Below are 21,563 nucleotides of genomic sequence, written 5' to 3'. Positions count from 1 at the left end.
CACACAAACACACACACACACACACACACACACACACACACACAGCACACACCCGCACACACACGCACACACACGCGCACACACACACACACACACACACACACACACACACACACACACACACACACACACACACTGTCTCTCCCTCTCAACGTGGTTGCCATCTAGTGTCTCCTTTGAAGCCCCAAAATTTGCAGGAGAGGACTGCATGATGTAATGCAGCATGCCTCATCATCACCAAAGGAAGTCTTTCCTGTTGTTTGAACATTTGAATCAGTCACAGTGACACAGTGTGGGGTCATTTTTGTAGGAGGAAGGCAGAACAAAAACACAGGCCTTCCTATTGATGGAAAAAAAGCATCCCACAACGACTTTATTGCTCTATAAAGAGTTTATAGTGGCCTTACTGTGCTTTTTAGTATTTGTATCATCTGGTATAAGTGTAATGGTCCTCTATGATATTGTCAGTATGCTTGTAAAATTATACTATACGTATATTTTTCGAAAGAGAATAGGCATTTCTACCTGCATCAGTTAAAATTGGAAGTTTTTCTGTATACAGTAGTAATGGCATTACAAAAGAGAAAGCTATAGGCAGCTTCTTCACACCATGTCCTCCGGATAAAAGACCTAATGGATCTATAGATGAATCTATAGATGTCTAGAATGGTTGCTAAGAGACAAGAAACATTTGCTGAAAAGTGACGTTTCCCCCTTCAGTAGCATGTGCGAGCAAAGAGCTGGTGAGTCTGCTGCATGCTCAACAACACCGTGATTAGACTGAACACACAGAGCTGCCATGCAGGGTCATATCCACTGTGAGATTGATTGGATCATGTCCGCTTTCACCCAACTGCTCTGCTCGCCTGTTTGGACGCTGGAGTTCATGGGAGCTGTCCAGTGCTGAAATAGTGCTGAACCCGAACACTCTCTTCTTTCTCCCTCTCTATCTCTCTCTAACGACCCTTATTGACACATTTCATTACATTTAATTTACAGTGGGGCTCGAAAGTTTGGGCACCCCTGGTAAAAATTTGTATTAATGTGCATAAAGAAGCCAAGAAAAGATGGAAAAATCTCCAAAAGGCATCAAATGACAGATTAGACATTCTTATAATATGTCAAAAAAAAGTTAGATTTTATTTCCATCATTTACACTTTCAAAATAACAGAAAACAAAAAATGGCATCTGCAAAAGTTTGGGCACCCTGCAGAGTTAATACCTTGTACTGCCCCCTTTGGCAAGTATCACAGCTTGTAAACGCTTTTTGTAGCCAGCCAAGAGTCTTTCAATTCTTGTTGGAGGTATCTTCGCCCATTCTTCCTTACAAAAGTCTTCCAGTTCTTTGAGATTTCTGGGCTGTCTGTCACGCACTGCTCTTTTAAGGTCTATCCATAGATTTTCAATTATGTTGAGGTCAGGAGACTGTGAAGGCCATGGCAAAACCTTCAGTTTACGCCTCTTGATGTAATCCAACGTGGATTTTGAGGTGTGTTTAGGATCATTATCCATTTGTAGAAGCCATCCTCTCTTTAACTTCAGCTTTTTCACAGATGGCATCAAGTTAGCGTCCAAAATTTGCTGAAATTTTATTGAATCCATTTTTCCTTCTACTCGTGAAATGTTCCCTGTGCCACTGGCTGCACTACAACCCCAAAGCATGATTGATCCACCCCCATGCTTAACAGTTGGACAGAGGTTCTTTTCATTAAATTCTGTGCCCTTTCTTCTCCAAATGTGCCTTTGCACATTCCGGCCAAAAAGTTCTATTTTAACCTCATCGGTCCACAGAACTTGTTTCCACAATGCATCAGGCTTGTCTATATGTTCATTTGCAAACTTCAAACGCTGATTTTTGTGGTGAGGACGTAGAAGAGGTTTTCTTCTGATGACTCTTCCATGAAGACCATATTTATTCAAGTATCTCTTTATAGTGGAATGGTGTACCACAACTCCAGTGTCTGCCAGATCTTTCTGGATGGATTGTGCAGTCAAACGTGGGTTTTGACTTGCTTTTCTCACAATCCTGTGAGCTGTTCTGTCTGATATTTTTCTTGGTCTTCCAGATCTTGCTTTAACTTCCACTGTTCCTAATTACTGCCATTTCTTAATTACATTCCGAACAGAGGATATTGGCATCTGAAAACGCTTTGCTATCTTCTTATAGCCTTCTCCTGCTTTGCGAGCGTCAACTATTTTCAGTTTCAGTTTTCTAGACAACTGCTTAGAAGAACCCATGGTGCTGATTGTTGTCAGTCAGATGAGTCTGGGCTTTTAAAACCTTTGAGATTGACATCACCTGGTCTTTCCAGACGATGATTGAGAACAATCCATGACACTGTCAGGTCTCAGCTTTCCAAAGGGGGCGGTGCATGCTATAAACTCTGCAGGGTGCCCAAACTTTTGCAGACGCCATTTTTTGTTTTCTGTTATTTTGAAAGTGTAAATGATGGAAATAAAATCTAACTTTTTTAGACATATTATAAGAATGTCTAATCTGTCATTTGATGCCTTTTGGAGATTTTTTCCATCTTTTCTTGGCTTCTTTATGCACATTAATACAAATTTTTACCAGGGGTGCCCAAACTTTCGAGCCCCACTGTATAATGTCAAATCACAACAGGAGTTATCTCAGGACACTTTACAGATAGAGTAAGTCTCGACCACATTCTATAATTTACAAAGACCCAACAATTCCCCCCCCCCCCCAAGTGCAAGCATTTGGTGCGACATTGGCGAGGTAGAACTTCCTTTAAACAGGCAGAAACCTCGGACCGACCCTGACTCTTGGTGGGCAGCCATCTGCTGCTGCCATTTGAGACACAGAGACACTGTAACAGGTATACAGATATGGAGAAATATGATTCATAATAATTATAGCAGTTTGTATGATGAGTACCGATAAAGATAATAGAACTATGACTAGAAGTAATAGTAGTAGCAGTGCAGGGAGTAGCAGTGCAGGGAGTAGCAGGGCATCAAGCAGGACCACAGCAGTAGCTGCAACCACCACGATTAAGGTGGAAAACTGAGGCGAGAAAACATTAGGGACACTGTGGAATAAGTTAGTAACAAGCATTACTGGGTAGTGTATGCAAACAGATGGAAATGGAACCTTCAAGTGAAGTAACATTAAGCAAAACACATTTTTGAGTGGAGTGAGACTTTAATATTTTCATCATGTTCACCTCTGCTGGTCTTGTGACTAATGACAAATCACATTGGAGCAAAATGTCAACACATTACGGAGAGGAAAAGCATGACTACTTTGCAGGCTTTTCGCTCTCTGTGTACTGCCAGGGTATGAGATGCCATTGGACCAGTGAGAAGGAGCCCAGAGCTACATTAACTCACTTAATTATTTCTGATTGGGTTCATTGGACCAGGTCTTGTCTGGTTTCACACTAAAACACCCATATGTTTACTCACATTCATTACCTTACAATCTATCAAAAACACTCTTTGTGCACTTTATATGATCCGTTAAAATAAATCTTTTTAGTTATTGTTAAAAGCTATCACAGAAATTACCACAATCTACATACATGTGTTATGTCCTAGCATGTATGGTACAAATAAGTACCAAAGATTACATAGTTTTCAGTTTAAGGCTACTACTTGTCATGGTGAATTGTTACTATCTATCAAGATAACTGTATAGCCGTTGCTCCGGGCCAGATAACCAGGGGAAAAAAATATTTAAATGAGATGGAATGCACACATGAGAGTAAGGTATCATTAAACCTGTTTCACCTGAGTAGCCTTCCTTTCTTCTCCTTCCTCAGGTCTGTTAGGTCTCTTCACAATTCCCTTTTGAGCAGCACACCAGATGCACACTCAGCTCTAATATCCACAGGAGATGGTAGGCAGTTTAATGCAACAAAGGCCTTGCAGCAATAAAAAAACAATCAAATCAGATGACATCAATTCAAATTATAAAGCACTTTTTAACCAATTTGTCACAAACTGCATTACAGGGCAACAAACAGGCATTAGTCATTTTAAATAAATTAAAAAAAACAGCAAACAGGCCTCACATGAGTGTGTGTGAGACAGAGAGAGTGGGTGAAAATAAAAGCAGAAAAACTCAGAGTCCTCTCGAGGAAGAGATCAGGATGAAGGATGGTTAGGGTGGCGTAGGCTAAATAAATCAGACAATGTTTGTGTGATTTCCACACATGGAACAGGAATCCGCAGAGGAAGGGAGCAGTAATACTTTCTAGCCAGCTATACTTCAAATGTAAATCCAGCATCCTGTGAGCAAAATATTCAGGTGGAGAAAATCAATGATGCATTGTGGGCAAGGCTGTTTTATGTTTTGTACTTCAGATGTGTGACTGTGTGATCAATACAAGTAGCAATAAAAGGCTGATGACAAGTCTATGGTTGTTTGTGTTTTTTTCAGTTTGTGAGTGTGAGTGTCCCTGCTGCTGAGGCTTATTTGTTCAGGTCACTATGTTATACAAAGACTTACCACAACACATGTAATGTATAAAACAAGCATTGTATTGTGTGCTCACTTCTGTGTAGAGTCATGTCAAAGAGGGGCGGCGATGCTGCACTATATAACATTTATCAGGTTAGTACTCAGGTGAAATCTCATCAGGGAGCACAAATTTACATTTGTGCATCTACAAGTGATACATTGTATGAGTTTAACCCAATGATGAATTATGAGTGAGTATATTGCAAAAGACTAAAAACTAACTATGCGTTTGACTAGCTACCAGCAGCTGAGAAAAAACAACAACACTTAATGCACTTTTCAATATAGTGCAAGACATCCTAAAGATTTTTATCCAGAGAAAAATAACAAATAACTACTAACAGTAAGCAAGGTATAGCTGGTGGCTATAGTTATCAGTTTAATCTCAGTTCTTTTATTTGAATGTGCAAATCTAAGGCAACAAATAGGTACCCTGCTCTTTTTCTATAAGTGCTCTCTGCATATACAATACTATGAACTAGGGGTGCTTCTTGAAAAGAAAGAAAGAAAGAAATAATAAAAAAGGACAAAAAAGAAAAAAAAGGAAAAACATAATATGACATGAAAAGAAACTAGCTCGCAAAACATATGAAAATTTGATGAAAGCTAACATTGAAGCATATTGTTCATGCTTACAAGGTTATCAGCAGCATACATGCGCCATATGTAGTAAATACTGCAAATAATATAATTAGTGATGAATCCTTCAGGAGCTTTTACACGTTTTCACAGTTTCTTTCCCTTTTAGGTGTGAGATGATAACTGTAGCCTGTAGTACATGTACATGTCTCAATGCAAATCTCCTTTAGGTGACTCAGACAACAAACCTGGCCAAGCAATGACTTAAATGTACAACACAAAAAGAAGTATTACCAGTTCCACAGCCAATACAGCTACATTCAAATAAAAATCTGAACAAAAACAAACAAATATTATTGTTACTATTCATTTCATTAGCTTGACAAGATATAAAATACCAGTTCTAAACTTTCAGCAGCAGTAGGGCTATTGATAGAACTATGAGTGAATAAATGAAGAAGTTTCTCACAGAGCTTACACAACTATTTTTGGTAATAGTCTGTGCACCCACGTTTCAGTCATCATTATCTGCCGTGACATGCCATTTTGATTCACTGGATAAGCCTAAAATACCATCACATAACAAGCATTTAGAACAGAAGGTTGGATGAGACATTGTCTTTATGGTGAGTAATGGTGTAGGTGTGTGCTGGAACAAACTGTTAATCCCTAAAATTTGCCAGATGATGTTCCATAATGCTCAGAGCACATCAAGAAATGTCCAAATCTGATCTGTGTGACGTAAGTGAGCATTCAGGTTTGGAAACAATGTGATCACAGTTTGACAGTTACTGGTTGTAGTTACTCATCCAGCTCAATCAATCCTTCCAGTCCTTTTAATGGAACATTTAGTTTTGTGTTTGATATGTTTATTAAATATTTTCCCTAAATTCCTCCAAGGCACAGTGAGCAAATTGTGTTTCATCAAGTGTTATCTCTTCAAAATGCAGCTTTTGACATACAAGTTAACATGTATAACCTTTTATTACAGATGCTAAAGTAAATCATCTCCTCCTGCACCAACACATTTATCTAAGCATCCTGTTAAATAAAACATAGAGGTTAGGCTACTCTATTGTATCCTGCATAGGGCTGTGAAGTGAATATTTGCTTTGAAAGCTATTTTTTATCAGCCCATCTTCTTCTTTAAAAAAAACAAAAAACAAAAAAAAAACAGCAAAGCATCTTTTCCGCAGAGGAAGGGCAGTTATTTGGTTTGTAAAGCAACACCAGGTTTCACTTTCAATTGAGCTCTGGCATCTATACAATGCATTCTCTATGATGTGGGGCTGGAAAGGCCCAGAGCAAACCATCTATTGTGAAGCACAGACAGGCTGCAACTGAAGCAAATACTGCGCTGATTTACAATACATCACACACACACACACACACACACACACACACACACACACACACACACACACACACACACACACACACACACACACACACACACACACACACACACACACTCTTTATCCTAAGAACTAAAGACAAAATCCTCAGGCAACAGCTTTTTCCTACTGAATAAACTCCCAGCTGCGATTAGAGAAGCCGGCTCTCTTATGATCTTTAAATCTTAACTCAAATTGTTCTTATTATCTCTTTTCTATAGATTTTATTTTTACCTGAGATTGATCCAATAATTACTTGGGTTTCTATAATGCAGAAAAGTGCCATTTACACTAAGCCCTGTCAGTAGCTAAGCAATAGTGGAGTCTAGTAGATGGAGCGCACCATAGCAGTGAATCGTCCCGCTGATCCCAACAGCGGGACGATTCATTGCTATGGTCATTCTTCTTCTTCCTTCCTGGACATATGAGTGTCAGGATACTAACGTCTGCTCTGTCTAGTCAGCCAATGTGTTAGGTTTTGGATCTAGGATTCTGTGCTTCATCATGTCCTCCATCTTTCAAGTTATCCTGCCCTCTGCCTCACCAAACTGCCCACACTGTCATCCTCCAGGGGATTCCATCCACTGACCTCCCGCTTAACCCCACACTACACCACCCTGGCACCGTCTGCTTGGAACGATGTGAAGAGCGGACACTGGACTTGTTTCATTGGATTTAGTTTTTTTTGGACATCTTAACATTAGATTAACTGTTAAAACTCTCTGTTCATTTCATCCCCAGTCATTCAAGAAGGGATGGGTCTCTCTTTGAAGTCTCCCTCAAGGTTTATTTCTTTTCCCCCCTTATGTTGCTCTGCAATTGCTTGTTAGTCTAGTAATACTGTAAATACACTATGGATGGCAATTTATTTTTCCTTTTATTTGATTGTCAAAGTAGCCCGATGTTGTTGCCTTCTAGTGTCCAGTCTGTTCATGTATCTGGATGCTGTTTTTATTATATTTAGGCCACCTGGTTTGCTGTCTGTCAGTTATTTACAGGTCACCGTCACCAGGTAGCCAGTCTGATTGACCAACCAGAGCTTTTAAATCACCCAGTCTGTCTAAAGAGTCTGCTTTTGAGTCTGGGGCCTATTTACTCTCCTTATAATCTATGATTTGTTATCAAAGCAACACACACACACACACACACACACACACACACACACACACACACACACACACACACACACACACACACACACACACACACACACACACACACACACACACACACACACACACACACACACACACCTTTCTTACTATAGGCCTATAATAATCATTTATTTCTCATGATCATGCAGAATGCACCTTTAAGGCATCTCAAATCTATGTTCTTAAATTATGGGGCCATGCAGATAAGTATCACAATGTTTTTCAAAACTCTTTCAATGTCACCACCTAGTGTCCCTTTTTGATATTGTTAGGTGTTCCATACAACAGGGGATAAATAGATGATACATGGATGAGCCCTAAAAAAAAATAAAAGCAGCTTCTCATACAACATGAATGTGGAAAATGTGCCAATGCCATGGAAGAATGTAGGCCTAGGCTAGTTTTTCATTTTATTTCACAGCAAATCTTAAACAAATATTTCCTTAAACTGAAGTAAAGCTCTGAAATGAATGAGTTACCAGATGATTGATTAAAAGTATTCAACTCTTTAAGTAAGTCCAGTGGGTAGTTTCATTTTGACTTTACGTATGCCTACCACCTGGATGAATGACATTAACCTTTATTATAGGCCTACATGTATATGTAATCCCATATGTTTTGTCCCATTGATTTCCAAGTTGGCGTTATAAAGTCACATTTAACTGTAAAGTTAATGTTCAATATCATTGGAAAGCACAGAATAAATTATTTTTCATTTTCAAAGAAGAAATTGGTAATTTTCTATGCAAAAACTCCTGAGCCGAATTTCACAAGTCAGTTGTTTCCAGTCGGCTTGTTTATGTGAACGTACCAGTCTCGCCCAACAACAAATAAAACGGCAAGATAATCAGGTAATTGTACATTAAATATTTTTATATCAATGAAAAACGTACATTTTTGTTCTGTACTTTTACAGTATGTATTATGTTAACATAATGACGTAGATGTAAAAATGACGGACAGTTTATACGGCCTGTCACGGTTATCTAGCTAGCTAACGTTAGCCACTTCATTTCCTGAGTCAAGCTAACTTTAGCTAGCTGACATATTGTTGCAGCATTTAGCTATTGGTTTCTAAGGTAATCGAGTTGCACGATATCTTTATTTAAAAGCAGCATAGCAGGGCTTCAGTTACTCTGTCTTAGCAGTAGTACTTTAGCTAACCAGCAGCGTTGTCCATATGCTTTCTCCTGCATCTGGGCTGTTTGTTGTCTTGTCTTCAGGTCAGGTCATGGAGTTTGCAGAGTTGATAAAGACACCCAGGGTGGACGGAGTTGCCCTACATCGGCCTTTCATGCCCACTGTGGAGGGGACCCTGTGTTTGACTGGTCATCACCTGATTCTCTCCTCCAGACAGGACAACACAGAGGAACTGTGGCTGCTTCACTCAAACATTGACTCTATAGAGAAAAGGTGATGAGCTTCTTAATAACTGTTATGGGGGATTTTACACCTTTTTCCTTTTTCGTTTTTCAAGTCAATGTCACTGTGACTTTGCAGTTTCTTTAGTTATTTTAAAAATACAATGACACATGAAAAGGCTATGTTGTGCAGTGTGTTTTTGCATTGGGTGCCCTTTTTATGAAACCTATTATGAACATAGAGGCAGATCAGCAGGATGTGTGTTTGGTGAAATCATTTAGAATATCAAGGGAGGAAACACACAGTTACGGTAGAGTTGTGTTTGATTGTGGTTACACCTGTCTTTTCATCGCAACTCTGTGATCGCATGCAGAAGGATTTGAGCATGTCACTGCTATGATTTTCTTTAGTACGCTTACGCCTGACTTTTACAGTGGAGTGAGGATCTGAAACTACTGCGACAAGAAGTCGCACAGTGTTTTCCACAGGTTGAGCATTTATTTTGTGTGTTTGAGAAGGGTGGTGAGCTGTAAACAGCATTGAGGATTAAACGTTGGCTGTAAAAAATCACAAACAAACTAATATTTGCACATCGATGCACTCGGCACAAAGTAAGTGTTAGGTAAAACTCAGGAGCAGCTTGACTCTGTACATGTAAAGGACTTTGATGACTCATACAAAAGCATTTAATAAATCATGATCAAGAAGATTTAGGATTAAGCAGTACAGTTTGACCACAATGTAGTGTCATGTCGTGCCATCCCAACTCTGAGGATTTCTGCCTTTCCACCGAGCATTTAACTCATGCTGGAGGTCTTCAGTTGAGCTGTTTACCGAATACGGGCTTTCTCCAACGTTCAATTCAAACAAAGTTATTACTGGCGCCGTAAACACATTTGCTTACCTAAATCATGAACCCAAACACTTCAGTACGGACTTAAAACAATGTCAGCCTGACCATACTGCAGTAGAGCCTATCCTTAAGGGTGTGCTATCTCTCAACTGTGTCTTCCCTGTGTGTGTGGGGCATTAGGCTATCTAATTCCAGGGACCTTGGGAGACAGACACACACAGGCCCAAGCATTTTGTTATTCAGCTGCTCAGTCTCCCTCAACTCTAAATACCCAGAGTTGACCTACGGCCTAGTCTACAAGGGTTTCGGAATTGGACATGTTGGGCTTTAACCTGTGACTTGAATGTGACCTGGAGTTAGAGCTGGGCAATATATCGATATTATATCAATATCATGATATGAGACTAGATATTGTCTTAGATTTTGGATATCGTAATATGGCATAAGTGGTGTCTTTTTCCTGGCTTTAAAGGCTGCATACCACTAAAGTGATGTCATTTTCTGAACTTACCAGACTGTTGTAACTGTTCTATGATTTGCCTTTATCCACTTAGTCATTATATCCACATTACTGATGATTATTTATCACAAATCTCATTATGTAAATATTTTGTGAAAGCACCAATAGTCAACACTACAATATCGTTGTGGTATCAATATCGAGGTATTTGGTCAAAAATATCGTGATATTTGATTTTCTTCATATCGCCCAGCCCTACCTGGAGTACTGCTTTTACAGCAGAGCTTTTGGCTGATTACTTACCCCTTTCCTTGTCCTTTTGTTGTTTCTTTTAGTTTTAATACTTTTTTCTCCCTAGCACTTCTCCGTATTTCTTATGTAGCTCTTTGAGATTTGTTTAAATATAAAGTGCGTTACAAATAAAATGTATTTATAATTACTAGTCTCAGGTTAGCATTACGAGTGCGTAAGCTCTACCACAGTTAGCCCAGACTTATTGTGGACATTTTTTCTTAGCATTTTCCCATCATAACTAAGTAGCAGCTACTTGGGTTCAACTCTGTAACTTCAAATGCAGGCAGGAGTATATAATAGCTCACATGTGCTGTATGTATTTTAATATGGGTAAATTCAGAGTGCTCGGAGGAAACCCAACATGAGGAGAACATTCAAGTTCCACACAGTCAGTCCCAGAGTATTTCACACAGGGGCATTGAGCCGTTGTGTCTTTCCCATGCTAGTCATTCTGTGCTTACATTTTGAATAAAATCTTCCACTTCCTGTGGCTGGGTTGGATCAGTGGGTAGAGCAGGCGTACATATACTTGGAGGTATCTCTCTCTCTCTCCCCCCTTTCTCACCTAGCTGTCCTATCAAAACATAAAGGCGGAAAAGCCCAAAAAATAATAATTTAAAAAAAAATCTTCCACTTCCTTCTCAGATTTGTGGGGTCTCTGGGAAGCATCATAGTCAAATGCAAAGACCTGAGGGTGATCCAGCTCGACATCCCTGGCATGGAGGAGTGTCTCAACATTGCCAGCTCTATTGAGGTAAGAAAAGAAAAAAAAAAGAAGTCAAATAGCCTACACTTAACTGATTTTAATGGCAAAATGTTCCCTTTTACCATCTGAAAGTTTGTCCTATTTTTAATGTCAAATGAAATCTACATATGATTAATTAATACATACAATCCTCTCTAGGCTCTGTCCACGCTTGATTTACTCTCCCTGATGTACCCTTTCTTTTACCGGCCCATGTTTGAAGTCATAGAAGATGGCTGGAATTCATTTCTTCCAGAGGATGCCTTTAAAGATTTGGAGTCCATGGTATGGACTTGATTACTGACAAATAACGATGCCACTTAATATTCTCCCAGCCCTCTGTTGTACATGTCTAACACCCCTCTTTTAACATGTCACCATCCCTTTTATCAGACAGATGAGTGGAGACTGAGTGAAGTCAACAAGGACTTCAGTGTGTGTCCATCATACCCCCCTCTAGTGGCAGTGCCCAAATATGTTGATGATGACACGCTGAAGAAAGCAGCTACCTTCCGTCACGGTGGCCGTTTTCCAGTACTTAGCTACTACCACAAGAAGAATGGCATGGTGATCATCTGGGGAATGGAATTTATATGATATATGCTGCAGAATATTGTAGAAAATACTGTACTGTCTGTCTGAACGTTTATTTTTAGAAAGTCCAGCAAATCCCTTCCACTTTCAGGTGATGATGCGAGCAGGGCAGCCTCTGACAGGCACCAACGGGCGCCGGTGTAAGGAAGACGAGAAGCTGATCAATGCCACGCTGCGACCAGGCAAACGTGGCTACATCATTGACACACGCACCATCAATGTTGCCCAGCAGGCCAAAGCTCGAGGAGGAGGATTTGAGTCTGAAGCTAACTACCCCCAGTGGAGGAGGATCCACAAGGCAATCGAAAGGTGAGTGGTCAGTAAGGGCTTCAGTGGATCCATAACGCAATAACTAATCTTTGTGCTATCTTTTAATAGAATGTAATACTGATACTATGTGTCAAAATCTTTGTTTTTCAACTTGTATTTGTATGAATGAAATGTATACTCAATATATATGAATTAGTCCGAATTTTGTTTTTAGTGTTGTGACAAATCTGTCATTTCCAGGTCAAACATCCTCCAGGAGAGCCTGATAAAGCTGGTAGAGGCGTGTAACGACCAATCGCACAGCATGGACCGCTGGTTAAGCAAGCTAGAGGCTTCCAACTGGCAGACTCATGTCAAGGAGATCCTCACCACTGCCTGCCTGGCTGCCCAGTGTATCGACAGGTCAGGGAACAATGTTTGATTTGCTTGTTATACTAATCCTGGATCAGTACATAATAAGCAATATAAGCAATACGTTCACAATTCATCTGCTCAGTACATACTGCATTAATAAAATGACAGTGTTCACAGTGGATCTGTGTTACTTGTCTGCGTACAGTAGAGTAGCTGGTGACACACTGACAAATTGTAATCCTGTGTGTTTGTCTCAGGGAGGGAGCGTCGGTGCTTGTTCACGGTACAGAAGGGACAGACTCCACCCTGCAGGTGACCTCGTTGGCTCAGATCATCCTTGATCCGGCCTGCAGGACCATCAGAGGCTTCCAGGGCCTGGTGGAGCGAGAGTGGCTCCAGGTAAGCTTCTCTAACCTTTGAAGCACAGTCTTATGCTGTGTCTCACTTGCACTTTGCATACTTACGCTTGCTATTTTGAGTACATAGTGCGTTCACACTGACGAAGTGTGGCCACATGCACTGCACTACGACTACCCGGATGCTGCATTCAAAGCAGTCCAAATGGTGAGTGTATAGCTGGACGCTACTCGCACTCAGCGGTCACTATCTTTGCTATGGAGCGGAAGCAGACAGGTCCACCAACGTATTTTCAAACTTGTGAATGCGGCACGAACACAAACTATACAAATGTAATATGTGTACCGCTATACTGCTGCCAGTTAGTGAGAAAACCGGTATATGTTTTGGCAGATGACAATAGGTGGCGGTAATGCTACGCCCAGCTTCAATTTTCCAATTAAACATAAGAAGAAGAGTTAATTCCGGTCAGTGCATAACGGCCGTGCGCGATTTGAGACAACACTGCCTTGTAGAAATGTACGCAGTACCCAAGTGAATACATAGTGTACACAGTGTACTACATGTAGGTGTACTCACGAAGTATCCAAATTGAGACACACCCCTTATCTTTTTCACCCTTTTGATAAAATTGCTGAGAATATTTATCTTTATAATGTCTCATTTTAAAAGCTTGAAATAACCGACACTTTGTTTTTAACATACAGTTAAGTATTTATATGTTGGTCATACAAGGAACAATGTGGGCACAAATTAGGTTACAAAAACATTTATAACCTCATATTAGCTGATGTTAATAGCGTTTCCATGCAGGTACAGTTATCAGTTCCAGTAAGCATTTCAATATCATGATGGACATGGTCTTTGCCTTCCTCCTCATGACCCCTCTCACATCTTTGACCATCTGTCCCAGGCGGGTCACCCGTTCCAGCAGCGCTGCGCCCAGTCAGCCTACTCCAACAGCAAGCCTCGTCAGGAGGCTCCTTCCTTCCTGCTCTTCTTGGACTGTGTGTGGCAGATCCTTCGCCAGTTTCCATGCTCCTTTGAATTCAGCGAGGGCTTCCTGGTGCTGATCTTTGAACACGCCTATGCTTCTCAGTTTGGTACATTTTTGGGCAACAGTACAGCTGAGAGGTGAGTCTGAAGTCTGATTGTTGATTTTGTTTTGCGTTGGTCTGTAATACACACGTATCATGTACAATTATATAATTTAATGCAATCATATACAATATCCCTACAATACAGTGTTCATAAACATTTTTATACTATGCCATTGTGTGGTAATGTCCCAATAATGATTTTGTTGTCAAGAGTTCCAAATGTATTGAGAGAGAAAATATTTTCACCAACAAGATTTTCCTTGTTTATACAGCAAGTGTGTCATTGTACAAGTTACAAGTCCCCTTTGACAAATAATGTTAGGCAACCACTGCTTTTATTGGACAACCTTACACCCTTGTACCCTTTTGATAGAGCCAAACTGTCTCTACCTGAGAAGACTGTGTCCCTTTGGTCATGGGTGAATCGGCCCCAAGAACTGGAACGTCTGACCAACCCGCTCTACGAGGCTAACAGTCTTGTGATCTGGCCCTCCGTTGCCCCTCAGAGTCTGCTGCTGTGGGAAGGTAAGAAACTAACACAAAGACATGCAGTGACTGAGATTATATACAGTAGGTGACCTGAAAGGTTCTGTCTATTGGAGAGAAAAGAAAGAATTTGTAACACCCCGTAATAAACAATGTGTCTCTCTACACTGAATATAATTTTACAAAGCAACCACATTGGGTTTGTGTCATACTGGATAAGGAACGTAAACACTGTTAACAGTACATTGAAAAACAGACTAAACAAAAGCAGACTTAACTTGTCTTTGTAATGAAAATGTTGAATACAGTACAATAATCCCATAATATCACACATATTTGATAGATGAGCAGACCTAGAAGTGAAAACACCCACAAAGGTTTTAGGCAGAAACTGGCAGCAGGTCACACAGCTTAAGCTTTTGTCACCTTTGCATGACAAAATGTTGAGTTAAATGGTAAATGTGTGCCAAGACTAGGAGTAGGCTACGCTTCTTGTATTCTTGTTTGACACAGAAAGCCTGTTTCTGTGTGGATCAACCAGTGAAACTGCATGCTGTGAACTCAAAGCCAGACACGTTGGCATTCATGACAATGTTGGTTTGACTTATGCTGTTGTTAAATGCTCGGGCTGAAGACCAAAAACCTTGGCCGAAAACCAAGTTTGACCCATGAATAAAGCCTAAAACAGGTGCTGCTGTTATAGCCTGCAGGTACGCTGCCATAAATTGTTCACAGTTTCCTCCCTTGTTACATTTTTACTCAGACAGACATTCTGTAATCCCACCAGAAGGGGACGCCGTTGATTTCACTATTTGCACCGCTGAACTGAGTGACCCTGTGAGCCACTAGTCAATACATTAATGCAGGCATGAATACATTATATTTTAAAGGGAAATCTGTCACAGCCACATGAGATGCAGTTATCAACACGACGGGCCATCATTTTCCTCTCGTCCAATTACAGGACCTTTTGACGCGATTTGACATAACCACTGGAAACACCTCCCTATGTGAAAATAAACATTCAGTAAATAACATACTTTATCTACAATTCAAGTAATATTGTAAAAGTGCAAAGATATAATAAAATAATGTGCATATGAATTAAACCTTTAAAAATATGTGGTAGTTATTCCGAAATACTGTGCAACCAAACCTTTTAACATGACCTCAGGTCCACCTCAGATAACCCGCCTTATGAACCATGTCACATGAAGAGGTCAAACTCTGCATGTGGCCGTTAAGCTCATATGACTTTTTCTCCCTCATTTAGCTTTCAGCAAAACACATTTCCGACATCGCTCAGATTGCTTCGCAGGCATCTGGATGATGTGTACGGCTTGCGTGTTTGTCTTATTATAGGTGGCACAGAAGGTACACATACTGACATCTGAGCCCAGTGACGCTGGACAGTGGCAGTCAGTGGTGGACTCTAACAAAGTACATTTACTCAAGTACTCTACTTAAGTACACATGTAAGGGTACTCTACTTTACTGAAGTGTTTTCTTTTCATGCCACCCTCTACTTCTACTCCACTACATTTCAGAGAGAAATATTGTACTTTTTACTCCACTACGTTAATCTGACAGCTTTAATTATTTTACAAATTAAGGTTTTTGCTCATAAAACACACGTAGTTACATGTAGTATAAAATATATGTTTTATTATAAATTAAACTACCCAACAATATATAGGCCTACAAGTACAGCTGAAATGATAAGATGATTAAACAGTTGATGACAGAACTGTCTTGATCGTTTCCAGTTTCTAAAATGTGAGGAATTTTCTGCATTGAGTACTTTTACTTTTTATACTTTAAGTACATTTTCCTGATGATACAATACTGCAGGGCTTTACTTGTAACAGAGTATTTTCACAGTGTGGTATTAGTACTTTTACTTAAGTAAAAGGTCTGAATACTTCTTCCACCTCTGGTGGCGGTTTACTACTAGTTATCAGTTAGCAGTCACATGCACGCTAATCCACTCACTTTTCTACTTGTCTGTAGCAACAATCTCAAATAGTTCATATATGAATGTAAGGCTTTTATTTCACCACAAAATATCAATTAGAATGACTTGTTAACTGATTTCAGAATGTTACAGATACTGCATAAAACTACTTGATCCCTTCATTTAAACAGATTAAGAAGCTTTTTTTTTTATTTAAACTGCAAATTTGATGTCAGAATTATTTTTTAAACACTTCTGCCACCTTGTTAACTTGAAATAAATTACGTTTCAAAGCACCAAATGGTGGCAAACAAAATGAGCAGTGAGACAGTGACGCTTCCATGATGCTTAAGAACACAAAAATGCTCTTTTCTCTCTCCGTGCCCTTCAGATAGTTTTCTTGTGATTTATGGTCGTTGTGAATCAAGGATTAAATGGAATAAATTAGATGCCACCTTTTAGTATTCACTGCTGAAAATGCATTTTCCAACATTTCATTCATTTAGGGATATGAAATGATTTTGTTACATGCAACAAACGTGTTAAATAATTCAGAATGAGTAAGTACCTTTTCTTTCTAAGTGACTATATTTTAAGGAGCTTGGTTTGGAATATGGTATTTTTTATTTTTCCAGCACAAACTTTATGATGGGGATAAAAATGTATTTGTTTTTCTTTTAAATTGTTTTAAATAACAAGGATTAAGTTGATTTAAAAAAGTATGGGTTCAGTGACGTAAACTCCAGAAATGTCCCAGGGAGGTCCAAGCTTAATATAGCTGAATCTCAAATCGGCTCAAAGCGAACGCCATTCATAAAGAAAGTATGGGGAGGGGGTCTATAGACAGATGAGGGGTCAGTAGGTTCAGGCGAACCTATTTGAGGGGCCCCTTTCCTGACTAAGGCCTCAGAGCCACTCCCTCGTTCTATATGAGAACTACTGAAGCACGTGAAATGCAACAGACATTTTGCTTACTCAACCCTTTTATAGAGAATCAGGCGCACAGAATATTTGGGGGACAATTTTTACTTTCTAAAAAAATGGGATATTTACATAATCTTGGGGGCACTTTATAAAATAGTAATTTGTTCATAAATATACTGTTTTTATGTAAAATGATTGCAGATTTAATGCATGCAGTAGGCTAATCACCACCATGAGTAAATAAAACGCATATACTATTGCTATTATCAGTGCATTTATATATAATAATGCTGTTTGTGTGAGTGTATGTTAGAGAAGGAAATGGAAATCAAATGAACTGAATGAAAATACAATGATGGCTTAATGTAGGATTAGGATATTGGCCTACATTGGTAAATATAATTTGTTTTCGAAATCTTTAGGGCAGTTTTTGCCCTTGGATGATGCTTTTTCGGGGCATTCTGAGATTTCTTGGGGCAGTTTCTCTGCCCCCATTCATTTTTGACACTGTCTCAATTTATAATGTGTATTCTGCTCCTCCTAACCTGGAATCGAAAAGCTAAAGAACCACAAGAAACACAAGTTTTATTAATAGGTTTATTAATTCCAACAGGAATTTGAAGGAACTTTTCTATTTATTTAATGTTGCCATAAAACTATGATCTACACAAATATATATATATATATATATAACATGAGAAAATAATTGAGATCTCAATCCCTGTTATGTGCAGTTTTTACTGTCTTGTCACACTGCTTCGATCTGAAAAAGCTAAGGTGATTTCTGCACTCGCTGTCATTATGACCGGGCAAGTCCCCTCCTTCCTGTGTTCATTCCAGTCATACAGCACATCTCTGTGGTCACACTTCTGTTTCCAGTATATCAGTTCCACAAGTTCATCTACAGTACCAAAGTCCCCTGCCTCCATCATAGAGGAAGTATAGGAGAGGAAGGTTTTGCAGTCAGCTCACGAATCAGTGCTCTGCTTTGAGTCTACTGATATGACATTGAGCCTCAAGAACATTTGTGTGTTTATTACTTACTGCCAACATGCTAAACCATTATGGTGAACAATGGTAAATGTTATGCGTGGTAAACATCAGCATGTTAGTATTGTGACTGTGATCATTTTAGCATTTAGCTCAAAACCTTGCTGTGCCTCAGTTTCACAGAGCCACTAGCAGGGCTGTAGACTGTTGTTAGAGCATAAAAGGAAAAGGAAAAACCGCTTCCTTGTAATATGTTTTGTTCTTTATAGATTACTCACAGTATCCTACCCCATCTTCTATTACAGGCGTGTTCCTTCGTTGGAACCGCTCCTCCAAGTGTTTGGACGAGGCCTATGAGGAAATGGTACATATAATTGCTTACAACAAGGAGCTTCAGAACAAAGTAAACAGCCTGCGCAGGCAGCTGGCCCAGCTGGAAACTGAAGATCCTCTGCTGCAGACGCCATAGAGAGAGAGAGAGAGAGAGAGAGACGAGAGAGGAAGCGAGATGGAAGAAAGAGGTAGAAAATGTGAAAAAATACATAACTAAATACAAAAACAGATCAATGTCAACCCAGTTTTAGGCTTCGGTTAGGTTTAAATTCCTTTCAGATGTTTGAGAATATATGATTCTAACAATTATAATTTGGGATTTTGTACCTGATTGATGATGAGACATTTTTGAAGATAAAAATTGAAACAGAACGGCCCTAAGCGCAGAACAACTTTAAAATCAGCCTCTCTTCGATTTTCCATTCACGCAGTTGTCTTTCACACAGTTTACATGACTGAATGGACTAAAACAGTTAGACCAATGCCATGTTGTGTCATTGAAACTAAGCAGGAGTGAGAGGGAAAGATACAGAAAAAATGTATTTCTCAGAGTGCTGCTAAAAGCCCAACACTTACTCAACACAACATCTCATAGTCCTCCAGTATAGATCATCCAAAAAATAATTGACAGTGATGTACATAATTTAATTAATCAATCATTTCGGTCATTTTTCAAGCAAATATGCCAGACATTTGCTGGTTCCTCTGTCTCTCATGTGAGAATTTGCTACTTTTCGTTATGATAAATCACTGTAGATTTAATATCTTTGTGTTTTGGGACTGTTGGCCGGACAAAACGACCAATTTGACAATGTCCCCTTGAGCTGTTGCACATTAGGATGGACATTTTTTCACAGTTCTTTTGACATTTCATAAACTGAACGATTAAAAATAGTCGTCACATTAAATGATCCTTCAAATAATTGTTAATTGCATCCTTATTCTAGTATTAGTGTGCACGTGTGTGCAGAAAGAAAACTGTTCAGTTCATCAAATTACACTTTGGCTTTTCAGCTGATTTCACAGCTGCAAAGCCTCATCAAACCCCCGCGTCTCACACTCGCTGACTCTCATTTACATACGCAGATATCTAACCATTCAGTGAGAGAGTCCATTTTCATCTGTTTTCATAGATTCCTATGTATTTATGGGCATTGATCTTGTTCACGAGGGAATATTGGATGTTCATTTACTACAGGGTACACGTTTTCACCAATCATCCTGCTGAATGTATATATACCACTGAAGCACTGCAGAGTAACTATGGCAACATATAGGCTACTATAAGGCAGCATGTGACTTTGCTGCACGATGAGATGATATAATAAGCGTAGGTAGGGTCAGCACCTACTGTACTGTACAATGAGAGGGGAGGCTTGGCTAATGGGGATCTGACCAAAATATCTAATGTTTATTACTTGACATTCCAGTAAGGAGGTATTAAGAAAGACTTATTTAACAAAACTTTTAAAAAAAATGTTAGCTTGCCTCGTTATGTTTGGTCAGTATTTCTTTTTCAAACTCATTATGAATAATATTAAAGTAATCAAATATGTTTGAGCGTATGATGCAGAAAAAAAAAGTCTTGTTGCCACAGTAATGTTGGCCATGTAATTATTAGACTTTACAGAATTGATGGAGGTTTGAAAATAGAATGTTAATTTAAAGACCAATATATATTTTGGTTATTAAACTTGTATAATAACTGTTCAAGTACATTATGAAACAAAAAGCATATCTGCTGTTGTAGTTTAAGGTCCAAAACTAATGCACTGTGTGAAAGGCATATACAATATCAGAAACGCATAATTATAATTCTTGTAATTAGCATAATTTTGTTGTCAGTACTCCCTAGCTGTCTTCATATTAGACAATAAATGTCTTGACATTAAATGTGAAAACATGCCGATTTATCAACAAACGTAAAGCTATTAGACTTAATGCTGTGCAGGTGACACAGACACCGTTTCAATGTCTTGCATCCAAAGTGATCATTTTCTCACCAACGCCGGACTCATGTAGTAAGTCCATTACCAGGAAGGTCACAAAAAAAACATTGCTTGTGTTTCTTCTAAACCTTTAATTGCACTGTCGTTGAGGAAGCAACTAAATGTGTTTAATACAACATGACCTAAATTCAGTTGGCATAGTGACATTGAAGCTCATCTTTCAATGCTATTCATGGACGAAGGTAGCTTCCATTAGCATAATACTGTAAAGAAAGTTTAATGCTGCACTTTAAATACAAAAAGAAATGGTAGTTGTGGGGTTAAATTAAATCCATAGTGGTCATCCATGGCCAGTTTTGTTTGTTTTGCCAGTAGGAAATAGCATTTTCTCTGCTTGTGTCCATGTCATCTTCATACATTGAATCTATTTTGCTTCAAGAATGATGTAATAATCACATTAAACTCAACTGATTCCAGCCACTACATTAAACTGCTTTATAAAGGGAATACTACTATATTCACTCAATCATTGTACTTTTATCCCTGCTGATCAGATGTTTGTAAAATTATTATTATTGTTCAAAATATTAAATGTTTTTGTTTTAAGTTTTCAAGCCATTAAAATGTATAGCACAGAAGATGTTTGATTTTGTAATTATGTAATGAGGTTTTGTTCTTACAGCAAGATTTGTGTAAGTCCCAGTTAGATTTCTTTCAGTCTTAACATTTCATCAACTACAAACACATTATTAGATTTACTTTGCTAATGGTTTAGTGTTAAAACCCCTAACTTACTTGTTTTAAGTCTCTTTCATTAACCCAGTTTCTATTCGCAGCATGCAGCTGTTCTTATGATAAAGCAATAAAAACCCCACGCTACCTGCCCAACACCAAGCGTGAGTGACTAGCTGGTGAAACATTGTA

General features: G+C 39.0%; 1 protein-coding gene across 2 annotated transcripts; it reads left to right on the top strand.

Moving 5' to 3' along the window:
- The first annotated feature begins 8,387 nt into the window (after positions 1–8,387).
- On the top strand, positions 8,388–21,277 carry mtmr9 (myotubularin related protein 9). Of its 2 annotated transcripts, none has more exons than XM_078273958.1 (11): positions 8,388–8,465; positions 8,838–9,027; positions 11,229–11,337; positions 11,488–11,613; positions 11,722–11,895; positions 12,014–12,231; positions 12,433–12,594; positions 12,804–12,945; positions 13,817–14,037; positions 14,377–14,528; positions 18,663–21,277. In XM_078273958.1, the coding sequence occupies exons 2-11, from the start codon at positions 8,846–8,848 to the stop codon at positions 18,824–18,826; spliced, it is 1,650 nt and encodes a 549-aa protein (XP_078130084.1). In that variant the 5' UTR covers positions 8,388–8,465; positions 8,838–8,845; the 3' UTR covers positions 18,827–21,277. The 2 variants fall into 2 exon arrangements, with proteins under 2 accessions (XP_078130084.1, XP_078130085.1); XM_078273959.1 differs by lacking the exon at positions 18,663–21,277 and adding an exon at positions 15,380–15,553.
- The last annotated feature ends 286 nt before the right edge of the window (positions 21,278–21,563 follow it).

Source organism: Sander vitreus, chromosome 18, assembly GCF_031162955.1.
Source record: "Sander vitreus isolate 19-12246 chromosome 18, sanVit1, whole genome shotgun sequence".
In the NCBI taxonomy this organism is placed as follows: Eukaryota; Metazoa; Chordata; class Actinopteri; order Perciformes; family Percidae; genus Sander; species Sander vitreus.
This window is presented reverse-complemented; position numbering and strand designations above follow the sequence as displayed.